Genomic DNA, 15522 nt, shown 5'->3' with positions numbered 1-15522 from the left:
GCTACTCTTAGCATATTATATTTTAATTAAAATCCTGATCACAGTTAGTAATTGTAGTTATATAGTTGACAAAATAATCACTAGAGGGTGTAAATCATCTAGATACTTGTCTAACATAGAGAATATGATAATTAGTCCATTTGATAATAGATTAGAAGTTTCACATATGTCATAAGATGAAGACACTGTGGTTCTCATTTTTTACTATTCCAGATAGGTATCATTATGAAGAGTATGCCAATTTTATTAAGGTCCCACAAACTCAATGTTATCTGACTTAAGGTATTTTCTCTCTAAAGAAATAAGGGCATAAATATATTTTTCTTAAATATCTTACATTAAAATGTTCTAATGTGGAAAAGCCATCTTTCTGTGATACTCTCTGCCTCTCTTTCTTCCTCTCCCCTTCCCTCTCTCACACACCTATATGCACACACACACTCCACATTCACAAAAGCATATAATTCCAACAAAACAAGGCAAAATATTCACCAAACTACTGAATAACATCCATTGGACCAACCTTATAGAGCAGTGGCAATTTTCCTAATTTCAGGAGTGCGATCTGATTTGTTATGTTTTTTATTTTCCTAATCCTTTTTAAATCATCTGCCATTCCATAACTCACATCGATGACTTCAGCCTGAAAGAGGAGAAAAAACAAAGAAAAATAAAGCCTCAGTGGAAGAAGTATAGCCAATTGTCCATTTAGTATAACAAAATTATTCATAATAATTTGAAATGTTCAATATAGAATTAATTCTATCTCTTACCCTGTCCCAATTACCATAAACATGACCTTTCTATTTCTATCAAGGTACAACAATTCTTCTGGGCACTAGAGAAAATGTGTAAGTCATTTTTGCTTTTCTCTCTCTCTCTCTCTTCTAAAAAATTACAACACAGTTCATTCTTCTAACAGACATTTGGAATATTCTACATTCATGTTTCTGGAATATGAGCCATTTTGCAAAACACTGAAAGATTAATTTCCTTAAGGTTCAACAGCAATTATGTAATTCTCAGGCTTGAAAGAAAATTCAAAGGTTTTCTATTGCTATGCAAATTAAGTGCAACATCCTCACTTGCGTGGTCATCCTGAACAGCTGCTCATGATGCTCTGTTCAAGACTGTGCAATAGCCAGCTGTGAATGACAAATCCTTGAGTAGTGCAGAATACAACTTGTTCAACCACATGTAGCAGTATAGCAACCCAGGACTTTAGAATATGTCCCCAAATTATCATTTCTGTCACATTTCCCAATACTCACCTAGAGTTACATTTGACCTCAATGTTACCCATTTTTATAAATCCTCTGTACTAATGCAAAAAAGAAAAAATCTCATGCCTTTCTGGAGATTTCAATAAAAGCTTCTCATGTAGTGAATCCTTTCCCTCTCCTTAAAAAGCACTGAACTGCAGATTCATATATTTCTATGAGCCAAGATGATTGATTTTAGCTTTACTCTCTGTAATATCTATTTATTATTAAAACAATAGTTGTTATGTTTCCAATGATTATATTATAATGTAAATCTGCTATTTCAAATTATAGCATATATCCACAGAGAGGCTGATTAAAAAAAAACAGTTAGTCATGGCAAATCATGAAAAACAATAAACGTGGAGAATCCAGATCTGGAGCTTTACATCCTTCTCGATTGAAACTAATGCACTTCAACAAGTTTCATACGTAACACTTCCATAAAAGATCCATCTGAAGAAAGAGCATTGTTTCTATAGGAACATATGAATACCTCCAAGAGATCTGTAAATCTGTTAGAGAAAACATTTCTGGCATGAAATATTTCTTTAGCCATCACATTCATCTGTATCTGTAAAAACTCTATGAATACATTAACATTCATTTCAAATGTCACCTACCTGATGAATTTTATGTATCTGTTGCCCAAATATGGCCTCTCTCTACTTTGGCTCCCAGAGTAATCTGTTTTTGCCTCACTTAAGGCCCTTACTAGACATGTCTGCCAGTTTCAGTTTCCAATACAGGGAAATTCCCTGGTGAAGAGCCCATTACATACCCATACTCGCCCAGGTGTCCAACGTATGCTATGGACTCAGTAGGGTTGAATCAAAATGATTACCGCTCATACAATATCTCTAAAAACTTAAGCTGTACTTTCAAACGGATTTGCCAGGGAAAATTAATTGTTAATACTTCTGTCAGAATGATTTTTCATTATAATTTTATTCCTATTAAAATGATTAAATCAGTGCCTTTAATACATTTTTTTAGTTTGCTGAAACCATTACCATATAAATAACTGTTGATATATGATTTTAAAAGTATGATTAAGTAAATGATCACATAATATTAATGATTACATTGCAAAAGTGAGAAAAATTTCTATTTTTCATTTCAATTCTAAGCTACCTACTAATTATTTGTGATTCACTGACAGCGTCTTGTAATAAGGCTATTACTCAATTGGTTATGTAAATGAACTTTTTTTATATGTAGCAGAGGTTAAGGAAAACGTTACTTGTTTTGGAGGATATAGATCAGATTGTGTATCCAAGCATACATCAGAGATTGCAAGTTCAGTTCCATACTACCACAGTAAAGCAAATATTGCAATAAAGTGAATCACACAAATTTTGGGTTTTTCCAATACATATAATAGTTATGTTCACACTTTATTGTAGTCTATTAAGTGTGCAATAGCATTATGTCTAAAACAAAATATCATACCTTAATTTAAAAATGCTTTACTGATCTGAGCTTTCAGTACATTTTTATATTTTTGCTAGTGAAAGGTTTTGTCTCAATGTTGGTGGCTGCTAACTGATCAGGGTCACAGTTGCTGAAGGTTAGGGTGGCTTTGGTAATTTCTTAAAATAAGACAACAGTGAAGTTTGCTACATCAACTGACTCTTCCTTTCATAAAATATTTCTCTGTATCTCTCATGATATGCTGTTCGACAGCATTTTACCTAAAATAGAACTTTTTTAAAATTGCTGTCAATTATCTCAAAATCCCTATTGCTGCTTTAATGAACTCAGTTTACTTAGTATTCTAAATCCTTTGCTGTCATTTCAACAATGTTCCCGGGAACTGGAAAGATAGAGTCTAGAAGTAGATTCCACCTCAAAAAACCACTTTCTTTGTTCATCCATAAGAAATAACTCTTCATCCGTTCAAGTTTCATCATGGCATTGCAACAATTTAGTCACATCTTCAGGTTCAACTTCAAATTCTAGTTTCCTTGCTATTTCCACCACCTCTGCAGTTACCTCCTTAAAATCTTGAACCCCTCAAACTCATCCATAAGGGTTGAAACCAATTTCTTTCAAACTCCCGTTAATGCTGATCTTTTGACCTGCTCTCATGAATCACAAATGTGGCTAATGGCATTTAGAATGGTGTATCCTTTCCAGAAAGTTTTCTATATACTTTCTCAGATTTATCGGTGGAATCACTATCTGGGGAAGCCACAATCTTACAAATACATTTCTTTTTTTTATTTGCTCAACATTTATTATGTTTCAGACTTTTTAATATATACTTCATTTCATTGTATCATTAACACATGAAGTTGATAGTCATTGCTTAAATTTTAGAAAAAGTACAGTGAGGCTAAGAGAAATGAATTCAGTTCCTTAGTTAAAGTAGTAAGTGGCTAAATGGGCAGCTAGTCCAAAATTCTGGAATGTCAAACTCTACCACCCTAGTCTATTCTTTCTTAAAATAATTGAAGAGGGAGTTTGGAGTAGTAGGAAATGCATGGAGTGTTTTGATATGAGTCTGAATCTAGCATTCCTCTTTGTGTGTTGTGTGACTTTGACTAAACTACATAAACTTTTCATGCCTCATTTTTATCTGTAGACAGTAGCTTGTGTGACACAGCTTAAGTGTCACATTAATAATATCTATCACTGTCTATGCAATTAGAATGCTTTTTTTTTTAAATTTTATTATTATACTTTAGGTTTTAGGGTACATGTGCACAATGTGCAGGTTTGTTACATATGTATCCATGTGCCGTGTTGGTTTGCTGCACCCATTAACTCATCATTTAGCATTAGGTATATCTCCTAATGCTGTCCCGCCCCCCTCCCCCCAACCCACAACAGTCCCCAGAGTGTGATGTTCCCCTTCCTGTGTCCATGAGTTCTCATTGTTCAATTCCCACCTATGAGTGAGAACATACGGTGTTTGGTTTTTTGTCCTTGCGATAGTTTACTGAGAATGATGTTTTCCAGTTTCATCCATGTCCCTACAAAGGACATGAACTCATCCTTTTTTATGGCTGCATAGTATTCCATGGTGTATATGTGCCACATTTTCTTAATCCAGTCTATTGCTGTTGGACATTTGGGTTGGTTCCAAGTCTTTGCTATTGTGAATAGTGCCACAATAAACATACGTGTGCATGTGTCTTTATAGCAGCACGATTTATAGTCCTTTGGGTATATACCCAATAATGGGATGGCTGGGTCAAATGGTATTTCTAGTTCTAGATCCCTGAGGAATCGCCACACTGATTTCCACAATGGTTGAACTAGTTTACAGTCCCACCAACAGTGTCAAAGTGTTCTTATTTCTCTACATCCTCTCCAGCACCTGTTGTTTCCTGACTTTTTAATGATGGCCATTCTAAATGGTGTGAGATGGTATCTCATTGTGGTTTTGATTTGCATTTCTCTGATGGCCAGTGATGATGAGCATTTTTGCATGTGTTTTTTGGCAGCATAAAAGTATTCTTTTCAGAAGTGTCTGTTCATGTCCTTCGCCCACTTTTTGATGGGGTTGTTTGTTTTTTTCTTGTAAATTTGTTTGAGCTCATTGTAGATTCTGGATATTAGCCCTTTGTCAGATGAGTAGGTTGCAAAAATTTTCTCCCATTCTGTAGGTTGCCTGTTCACTCTGATGGTAGTTTCTTTTGCTGTGCAGAAGCTCTTTAGTTTAATTAGATCCCATTTGTCAATTTTGGCTTTTGTTGCCATTGCTTTTGGTGTTTTAGACATGAAGTCCTTGCCCACGCCTATGTCCTGAATGGTATTGCCTAGGCTTTCTTCTAGGGTTTTTATGGTTTTAGGTCTAACATGTAAGTCTTTAATCCATCTTGAATTAATTTTTGTATAAGGTGTAAGGAAGGGATCCAGTTTCAGCTTTCTACATATGGCTAGCCAGTTTTCCCAGTACCGTTTATTAAATAGGGAATCCTTTCCCCATTGCTTGTTTTTGTCAGGTTTGTCAAAGATCAGATAGTTGTAGATATGCGGCATTATTTCTGAGGGCTCTGTTCTGTTCCATTGATCTATGTCTCTGTTGTGGTACCAGTACCATGCTGTTTTGGTTACTGTAGCCTTGTAGTATGGTTTGAAGTCAGGTAGCGTGATGCCTCCAGCTTTGTTCTTTTGGCTTAGGATTGACTTGGCCATGCAGGCTCTTTTTTGGTTCCATATGAACTTTAAAGTAGTTTTTTCCACTTCTGTGAAGAAAGTCTTTGGTAGCTTGATGGGGATGGCATTGAATCTATAATTTACCTTGGGCAGTATGGCCATTTTCATGATATTGATTCTTCCAACCCATGAGCATGGAATGTTCTTCCATTTGTTTGTATCCTCTTTTATTTCATTGAGCAGTGGTTTGTAGTTCTCCTTGAAGAGGTCCTTCACATCCCTTGTAAGTTGGATTCTTAGGTATTTTATTCTCTTTGAAGCAATTGTGAATAGGAGTTCACTCATGATTTGGCTCTCTGTTTGTCTGTGATTGGTGTACAAGAATGCTTGTGATTTTTGTACATTGATTTTGTATCCTGAGACTTTGCTGAAGTTGCTAATCAGCTTAAGGAGATTTTGGGCTGAGACAATGGGGTTTTCTAGATATACAATCATGTCATCTGCAAACAGGGACAATTTGACTTCCTCTTTTCCTAATTGAATATCCTTTATTTCCTTTTCCTGCCTGATTGCCCTGGCCAGAACTTCCAGCACTATGTTGAATAGGAGTGGTGAGAGAGGGCATCCCTGTCTTGTGCCAGTTTTCAAAGGGAATGCTTCCGTTTTTGCCCATTCAGTATGATATTGGCTGTGGGTTTGTCGTAGATAGCTCTTATTATTTTGAGATACGTCCCATCAATACCTAATTTTTGAGAGTTTTTAGCATGAAGGGTTGTTGAATTTTGTCAAAGGCCTTTTCTGCATCTATTGAGATAATCATGTGGTTTTTGTCTTTGGTTGTTTATATGCTGGATTACATTTATTGATTTGCATATGTTGAACCAGCCTTGCATCCCAGGGATGAAGCCCACTTGATCGTGGTGGATAAGCTTTTTGATGTGCTGCTGGATTCGGTTTGCCAGTATTTTATTGAGGATTTTTGCATCAATGTTCATCAAGGATATTGGTCTGAAATTCTCTTTTTTGGTTATGTCTCTGCCAGGCTTTGGTATCAGGACTATGCTGGCCTCATAAAATGTGTTAGGGTGGATTCCCTCTTTTTCTATCGATTGGAATAGTTTCAGAAGGAATGGTACCAGTTCCTCCTTGTACCTCTGGTAGAATTTGGCTGTGAATCCATCAGGTCCTGGACTCTTTTTGGTTGGTAAGCTATTGATTATTGCCACAATTTCAGAGCCTGTTATTGGTCTATTCAGAGATTCAACTTCTTCCTGGTTTAGTCTTGGGAGGGTGTATTTGTCGAGGAATTTATCCATTTCTTCTAGATTTTCTAGTTTATTTGCGTAGAGGTGTTTGTAGTATTCTCTGATGGTAGATTGTATTTCTTAAATAATAAGACCTGAACGTTGAAATTACTCCATAATCTAAGGGCTGCAGAATGGATGTTGTGTTAGTAGCTTTGAAAACAACATGCACCTCCTGTACATCACCATTAGAGCTCTTGGGTGACCAGGTACATTGTCAAAGATCAATAATATTTTGAAAGGAATCTTTTTTTCTGAGCAGTAGGCCTCAACAGTGAGGTTGAATATTTTCATTCAGTAGTCCATGTGTAAACATATTTGCTGTTATCCAGTCTTTGTTGTTCCATTTCTAAAGCACAGCAGGGTCGGCTTAGCATAATTCTTAAGGACCCTAGCATTTTTAGAATGGTAAATGGGCACTGGCTTCAACTTCCAAGTCACCAGCAGCATTAGATCCTAACAAGAGTCAGCCTTAACTTTGGAGCCTGGAAGCCTGGCCTAGCCTTCTTCTCTCTAGCTATGAATGTATTAGATGACATCTTCTTCCAACCTAAGGCTGTTTTGTCTACACGGAAAATCTGTTGTTTAGTGTAGCCACTTTCATTAGTACCTTAACTAGGTCTTACAGATAACTTGCTACAGCTTCTTTACTAGAACTTGCTGATTCACCCTGTACTTTTATGTCATGGAGATAGCTTCTTTTCTTAAACCTCCTGAATCAACCTCTGTTAACTTCAAACTTTTTTTCTGCAGCTTCCTCATCTCTCACAGCTTTCACACAACTGAAAAGAGTTAGGGGCTTGCTCTGGATTAGGCTTTGACTAAAGAAAATGTTGTGGTTTGTTTGATCTTCCATCCCGATCACTCAAACTTTCTCCATATCAGCGATAGGGCTGTCTTGCTCTAATTATCCATGTGTTCACTGGAGTAGCATTTTTAACCGCCTCCAAGAACTTTCCCTTAGCATTCACAACTTGACTGTTTGACACAAGGGACCTAGCTCGTGACCTGTCTTGGCTTTTGACCTGCCTTCCTTACTAAGCTTAATCATTTCTTTTTGTTGAAAGTGAGAGACATGTAACTCATGTCACTCCTTTCACTTAGAGGCAATTGTAGGATTCCTAATTGGTTTCATTTCAATATTGTTTTGTTTCAGGGAGTAGGGAGGCCCAGGAGAGGAAGGGAGATGGCAAATGGCTGGTGGGTACAGCAGTCAGAACACACATAAATAATATTTATTGAATCAGTTTGCTCTCTTATATGGGTGCATTTCCTGGTGCCTCAAAATAATAACAATGGACAATGGTAACATCCAAGATTACTGATCACAGATAACCCTAGCACATATAACCACAATGAAAAAGATTGAAATATTGCAGGAATTATCAAAAAGTGACATAGAGACGTGAGCTGAGCACAGGTGCTGAAAAAATGGCACCAATATGCTTTTTGGCTGCATAAATGTCTTCTTTTGAGAAGTGTCTGTTCATATCCTTCGCCCACTTTTTGATGGGTTTTTTTTTTTCTTGTAAATTTGTTTGAGTTCATTGTAGATTCTGGATATTAGCCCTTTGTCAGATGAGTAGGTTGCAAAAATTTTCTCCCATTTTGTAGGTTGCCTGTTCACCCTGATGGTAGTTTCTTTTGCTGTGCAGAAGCTCTTTAGTTTAATTAGATCCCATTTGTCAATTTTGGCTTTTGTTGTCATTGCTTTTGGTGTTTTAGACATGAAGTCCTTGCCCATGCCTATGTCCTGAATGGTGTTGCCTAGGTTTTCTTCTAGGGTTTTTATGGTTTTAGGTCTAACATGTAAGACATTATGCAGCCAAAAAACACATGAAGAAATGCTCATCATCACTGACCATCAGAGAAATGCAAATCAAAACCACGATGAGATACCATCTCACACCAGTTAGAATGGCGATCATTAAAAAGTCAGGAAACAACAGGTGCTGGAGAGGATGTGGAGAAATAGGAACACTTTTACACTGTTGGTGGGACTGTAAACTAGTTCAACCATTGTGGAAATCAGTGTGGCGATTCCTCAGGGATCTAGAACTAGAAATACCATTTGACCCAGCCATCCCATTACTGGGTATATACCCAAAGGATTATAAATCGTGCTGCTATAAAGACACATGTACACGTATGTTTGCAACTATAACCACCCTGTTCAATACTAAAATCACTCCACCCCGAAACAGCACTATCAGTTTACTTTACTCTGCTTTTATTTTTCCACAGCATGCTTTAATGTCTAACTATAACTAAATAATTAGCTAAATACATTTACTTATGTGTTTTATATATGTGTGTGTGTGTGTGTGTGTGTGTGTACACACATAATTTGCTTCTTTATTATGTTGATTGTCTCTTCCTTATACAATGTTTACATTTCACTAGAGCTAGGATCTTTCTTCTCCTCACTGATTTATCCCAAGCACTTAAAACAGTGTGAAGTCAATAGTGAATAAATACCAGATAGATGATTAATAGCTTTAACAGTTTATATAAGGATAAAACATTGTGTCCAAAAGAAACCTAATGTCTAATACATTACATGGTCAAAGCAAAGCAAAATTATTTATGTAATAATTACCAGGTAGAGAATTCCACACCCCAAAGTTCATACTCTGCATCCTCTGTGACTCTTGAGACCACAAGACTTCTGGCAAAGGCAAAACAATCACTTTCACATTCATTCCAATAGAACTAAAAATGTGAGACTCTTAGGATAGTCATATCTTTTCTCTTGCTTTCCCCTAATATCATCAATAGTAAACATTTTTAAACACATCACCAAGTGGGCTAGATGTTTGCTTAAGGAGTACAAGATTTTGGAAAATTGCATTCCTATCCATAAAGGAATGGAAAAACCACTCTGAGCAGAAGCAACAGAAGAGTAATTAAAAGAAAAGCAGAATTATTATTTCCTACAATCAGCTAAACACAATAAATAAAACAGTAATTAAAAGTAAGTCAGTCAGGAAAATGTCCCGGTACAGTCTACCTGTGGGTGGCTTGGGATCCACACAAGGGAACATTCCAGTGCCATGTTTCTTCTCCACCTTGAGGTAGCAAAAATTATTCATGCGTATGAAATGATTAATGCATTGAAGTGTTTCAGACTTGACATTTTCAACCAAATCCATCATTCTGAGCCTTTCTAGTTCTCTAAGAGAGACTCAGAATGTACAAAATGTTTGAAAAGCCTGCTTAGACTAAAACAGTAATTTTCTACTCAAGTTCAGAAATGATAAACCCAAGCATTTCTGATAATGACAAAGTACAATACTATCACAAGTATTGCTCACCTAAAAACAAGTTTCTGCTTTAGAAATTTCCTATCATATATAAATCTAGCTTTGAATTTACTTCAAATTAAAGTGGTTATGTTTATTAAAAACTTGTAAAATCACAGTGATCATCCACGTTTACCTTCTTTCTTTCTAAAAATCATTAGAATCTTAGCATTGATAAAGATTTCAAAATTCAAAGATTGTTAGAATTATATTGGTACTTCTGTTTCGGGTTCACATCGTGGTCATTATCATGAAGACCACAATGTATTGAAGGATGAAAACCAACACTGCCTTCCCCATCTCCTGTGGCAGACTAACTAAGCAATCATCGTGTTTCAAACTCCTTATCAAAATATTGTTCCAATTAAGACCAATTAGACAAGGGTTGGCATAAGAGGAGAGATATTTAAAATATTTGGTAACTAGTACAGCACAAGTTCTAGTCAGTTAAAATGGATCTCCAATCAATTAGAGGGGACACTAGCTAGTGGACTAGACTGGTGCATTCCTGCTGAATTCAGAATTAAGCATAAGATACACAATCAATTTTGCTGTCTTTGTTGTAAGGAACCAGATAAAGGGGTGACTTCTCAATTTTATCACTTCTTCTTTACCGCAGTTTGTACACTTGCTGAAAAAATACTTGCTACAGTGATACACTAAATGCAGTGCTTAATGGCACAGTGACTATGTTTCAATAGCACAAATAACATAGATAAACCAGAGTTGCTACTTGCCTTGACATATAGTAGTTGTTTAATACCTTTGCAAAATGTCTTCAGTTTTACAATCTAACATATAATGCACATCCAAAGGACAAAAAAAAGTTAAAATTATTGTAATAGAAATTTGGCTGAAGTGAAATCAGTTTGACAGGATTTCATTTCCATATTTTACATCTATAGTCTCCAAAGTCAATAGACAAAATAATGCAAGTGTAATCTAATATTTCAGGCTAGAGTAAAAAATTGTAGATTGTCAGAAAGGCAAAACTTTAAACATTTTCCAGAATTTAATAAATAGTACCTTAGAGATTATATAGCTGTCTTTTCGTATTATTCGGTCAACATTTAAAAATATAACATAATTGGCCATAGCATCTTTCCTTTAGTTATTTATATTACACAGAGTTATTTTAAAAGCAAAAATATATCTTTTAAAAAAGAGATTATGAAAAATACGTAGAGAAGTAGGAGAAAAAAAGGAGAAAACAGAATTATGGAAGTCCAAGAAAGAGGGTATTAAAGAGAGAATTATTTCATTTTCTGGCAATATGGGACACACTGTATTCCGGTTTCTGAAGATAGGGAGGGAATGAGTTACAAAAGGTCCCTTTCATACTGCTTACTCTCTCCTGCCGAGAGATCAACCACAACAACAAAAAGTAAACAAAGACATCAACAGTTCAGAAAACTTTCAATGGTGACATGCCCCAAAGACAGAAAAACAGGGGTATTATAATAGAGGGTGATGAGTAATTACTTTAATCGGGGAAGTCAGGGAAGACATTGCTAAGGAGTTCAAATCCAAACGATGAGAAGCCATGCACAGACCTGGGGAATAACTTTTCAGACAGCAGTAAGTACATAGTCCTTGAAGGAATGAGGAGCTGTACTAAATGAAACAGAGGCATCACACATACTGAGGAGTAAAACATGACTAGTAAATTTTGAAATAAGAAGTTATGCATTTTTATAGAGATGGGATTGGATAAGGATAAAAATTTCAGAAAATCTATCAAAGAAAGAAAGAACAACAGTCGGGTGGTAAATCTGAGTTAACATACAGCTCAACAACGTGACAGTATCTCGGTTGGTTGCTCAACATTTACAAAAAGATGACTTAATGCTGATAGACTAAAACTATTTGAACCCATTTGGTTGATAAATCCCAGAAATGAAAAAAGAGGTATAGAGAAAGTGAATCTAGACTACTGTTTCTCAACACGAGAAAGAATAAAATAAATTAATGTAAAAGAGGTTAGCCTTACACCATATATATTACCATGAAAGTCCCTAATAACTGATCATGAGAGCTTCTGCAACTTTATCACTTTTCCCATGGTTAACATATTTATTGCATTTTCCTGAAGCAAACTAGGAATAAAACTATTATAAGACACAAAATAAATAATCAACAACCATGCTAGCTGATTGCTCCAGAGATAAGGGTCCTAGAATGAAATTGTGAAAGTCAATCATCTCTCCTATGGTATGGGTAGAGGGCAATGGAGAGACATGGTTGCTGTGTTGAAAGTCCAGGCAGAGGGCTTGTGAGCCAGTCAGTCCCCATTGCTTGAGGAGCAGGATGGAAGGTCAATAGCTATTTTGCAAAATGTTCCAGGAACCAGAAGTATCCCAGGAAGGATTGTATTTCAAAATCGCTTGAGAGAAGTTTTAAAAACAACTTCCCTCTTGATTTTCCATTAGTTCTGTCGAGAAGGTAACTTTATCTTCCCATTTCAGACCTTGGGAAATCTGAAGGAAATTCCCTGCCCGTTTCAATATTCTGATTAAATTTTGAGTAGCTTCTGTGGCCATAGATGAAAGAGGGACCTGAAGCGGGCACTGAGCACACTCTCAATTTCTACCCTATGGCAGTGTTCTTGGCTCTGTCCATTCCACAATAATATTGTAGCCATGCTGTAATTGGCAATCCAGTCCATTGCTTCTGGCTGAAAGCTGGGCAGCTGTATGATAGTAAAATGGTTCTTGGGTTAAAAAAAAAAAAAAAAAAAAAAAGTCCTGATGTGTAGCATTTGAAAATTCCTATGGTTTAAAGATTTTCACTATAATTTATTTCAAATGACCAACAGGGCACTGTTTCCTGAGGAACTGTGGGAGAGATAATGAGAATTGGGAAAGATGCAAAAAATAAACCAACTAGCTGAAATAAACTGGTTTGTGCTGGCATGTGTGCATGCATGTGTGTGTGTGCGTGTGTGTGTGTGTGTGTTTCCTTCTAAAGTGGTAGAACAAAACACTAGTAGAGGTTTTGGCAGGTAGTTGAAAACAGAAAACAGTTATGCATTAGAGATAGGGGTTAAAGCTTGTCCTTAGTTAGGTCTTGGTCCAAGAAGTCTCTCTAAAAGCAGATAATAGCAAGAAAGAGATAAGGGCAAAAGGTGGTTCATAGGAAACTCCAGCTATTAGAACATTAAGTATCGAGTGTGTGTGTGTGTGTGTGTGTGTGTGTTATGGAAAGGATTAAACCATACAGAACTGTTATGGCATGATACAAAAATAAAACAAAATAAATACTTAACCATTCATGTCCCCTGTGCTAGACATTTTGCTAAGCAGATTGAATCAATTGTTCCAGTCTATCTACAGAACATTAATATTCGGTAGATATTTTTGTAGATGAGGAAACTGGAGCTTAGATATTTAAATAATTTGCTAGTTTTTATAGCAGTATCAAGCCAAGCAATTTTAAGTGCCAGTTTCTCCTATTATATTGCCAGCTGCATGCAGCAGGGTCCAAGGCTTTCTTATTTACCACGGTGTCCCCTGCGATTAATGTGTAAAAGGTACTCAGAATGTATTTGCTGAAAGTTGAATGTTTCTTGTTATATTAGTGAGACCCAGCTAGCTATATTCTATATTAGTCAGTTAATCTTTTAGTATCAAATTAAAATATACGGAATAACAAATTAATAATCACAGGACACTTAATAAATGATACTCAACTTATTAAGGTAAGTGCATTGAAGGAGTTGCAAATTCATTCAAGAGAATTCTTCTTGGAGACTGTGAAACTAATATGACAGCATTTTCTTGGATTAATGTGTTTAAACAGTGCATAAACCTAAGAACCAACTTTTCCATAGATCTCTCTAGTTCTGGAAAGACTGAATTTGCAGCATCTGCTGAAATGAGGTAAGTCTTATTTGTAAACAAAATACTTAAATACAGGCATTTTATATAAATTAAAACATACATCTGCTAAGAAAATTACATTATCACTTAACTTTGCAAGTAGTATGCCTAAATCAAATCAGAAATAAAAATGAAAACACTGGCATTTTCTGTCAAATAGTAATTACGGTGACTAAAAATCTTTAGAAATAACTTTTAGTCAAAATAAAAATCTGCATCTGGGGCTAGGCGCGGTGGCTCATGCCTGTAATCCCAGTACTTTGGGAGGCTGAGGTGGGCGGATCATGAGGTCAGGAGTTTAAGACCAGCCTGGCCAACATGGTGAAACCCCATCTCTACTGAAAATACAAAAAGTAGCTGGGCATGGTGGTGCATGCCTGTAATCCCAGCTACTTGGGAGGCTGAAGCAGGAGAATCACATGAACCCAGGAGGCGGAGGTTGCAGTGAGCCAAGACCGCCCCACTGCACTCCCGCCTGGCGACAGAGAAAGACTCTGTCTCAAGAAAAAAAAAAAAAAATCAGCATCCAAATACTTTCTCACTAAAAATGCCACATGTTGTAATAAAGTGGGGAAAATGAAAACAGTCCACTGCACTTTAACCACTTCGTTGAATTTAGCTACCTTTGCTTTAAAACTATTATTTCATAAAATAGGCTTTTGTTCTCTTTCACGAGTAGAAAATGTACTCTCTAACAAATATTTAACTATGTACAATATGTTGTGTTAGATCATGGTTTTTGTAAATGTTCCTATAAAAATTTTAAATACAGGGAAAATATATATCTTCTTAAATATGTAGAAACTAACCGCATGGTTATTATTCTCAAATAAGAAAGAAGCAATTATGGGCTGAGTACAGTGGCTCAGGACTGTAATCCCAGGATTTTGGGAGGCCGAGGTGGGTGGATCCCCTGAGGTCAGGAGTTCCAGACCAGCCTGGTGAACATGTTGAAACCCCATCTCTACTAAAAATACAAAAATTAGGTGGGTGTGGTGGCACATGCCTGTAGTCCTAGCTACTGGGGAGGCTAAAGCAGGAGAATTGCTTCAAGCAGGGAGGCAGAGGTTACAGTGAGCCGAGGTTGCACCACTGAACTCCAGCCTGGGCAAAACTCCGTCTTAAAAACAAACAATAATAAAATGATTTTTTTTTTTAAATGAAAGCAGCAATTATGGAATTGTTTTGTTAACTTAGTTGGTTAGTGAACAGAGCTCATGAAATGAGAAACAGAAGGTCACACTGGGCCAAGGGACTTTATGCAGATTTAAAAAAATGAATAACAGCTGCATTCACAGTCATTTATCTCACAGTTGTGCACTGTTGCCAAAAGATGGATTTTACAATAGAAAAATAAAGGAGACTGATAATATGCAAAGCCACTGTCACCATTAAAAAACTTCAAAGCTGGGCAAGGCACAGTGGCTCACGCCTGTAATCCTAGCACTTTGTGAGGCCAAGGCAGGTGGATCACCTGAGGTTGGGAGTTCGAGTTCGAGACCAGCCTGACCAACATGGAGAAACCCCGTCTCTACTAAAAATACAAAATTAGCCGAGTGTGGTGGCGCATGCCTGTAATCCCAGCTACTCGGGAGGCTGAGCCAGGAGAATCGCTTGAACTTGGGAGGCAGAGGTTGTAGTGAGCTGAGATCATGCCATTGCACTCCAG

The 15522-nt window shown here is 36.6% G+C and overlaps 1 protein-coding gene across 1 annotated transcript in view; it reads right to left on the bottom strand.

Annotated features, from left to right (window-relative positions):
* Positions 1 to 15522, bottom strand: part of NAALADL2 (N-acetylated alpha-linked acidic dipeptidase like 2) — a 955512-nt gene that overhangs the window by 562259 nt on the left and 377731 nt on the right. The window contains exon 4 of the mRNA XM_063621698.1: positions 524 to 643. Within this exon, the coding sequence (XP_063477768.1) occupies positions 524 to 643 (120 nt within the window). The remainder of the gene's footprint in view (positions 1 to 523; positions 644 to 15522) is intronic.

This window comes from Symphalangus syndactylus, chromosome 17 (assembly GCF_028878055.3).
Source record: "Symphalangus syndactylus isolate Jambi chromosome 17, NHGRI_mSymSyn1-v2.1_pri, whole genome shotgun sequence".
NCBI lineage: Eukaryota > Metazoa > Chordata > Mammalia > Primates > Hylobatidae > Symphalangus > Symphalangus syndactylus.
Note: the sequence above shows the minus strand (reverse complement) of the source record. Positions and strands in the feature narration are given on the sequence as shown.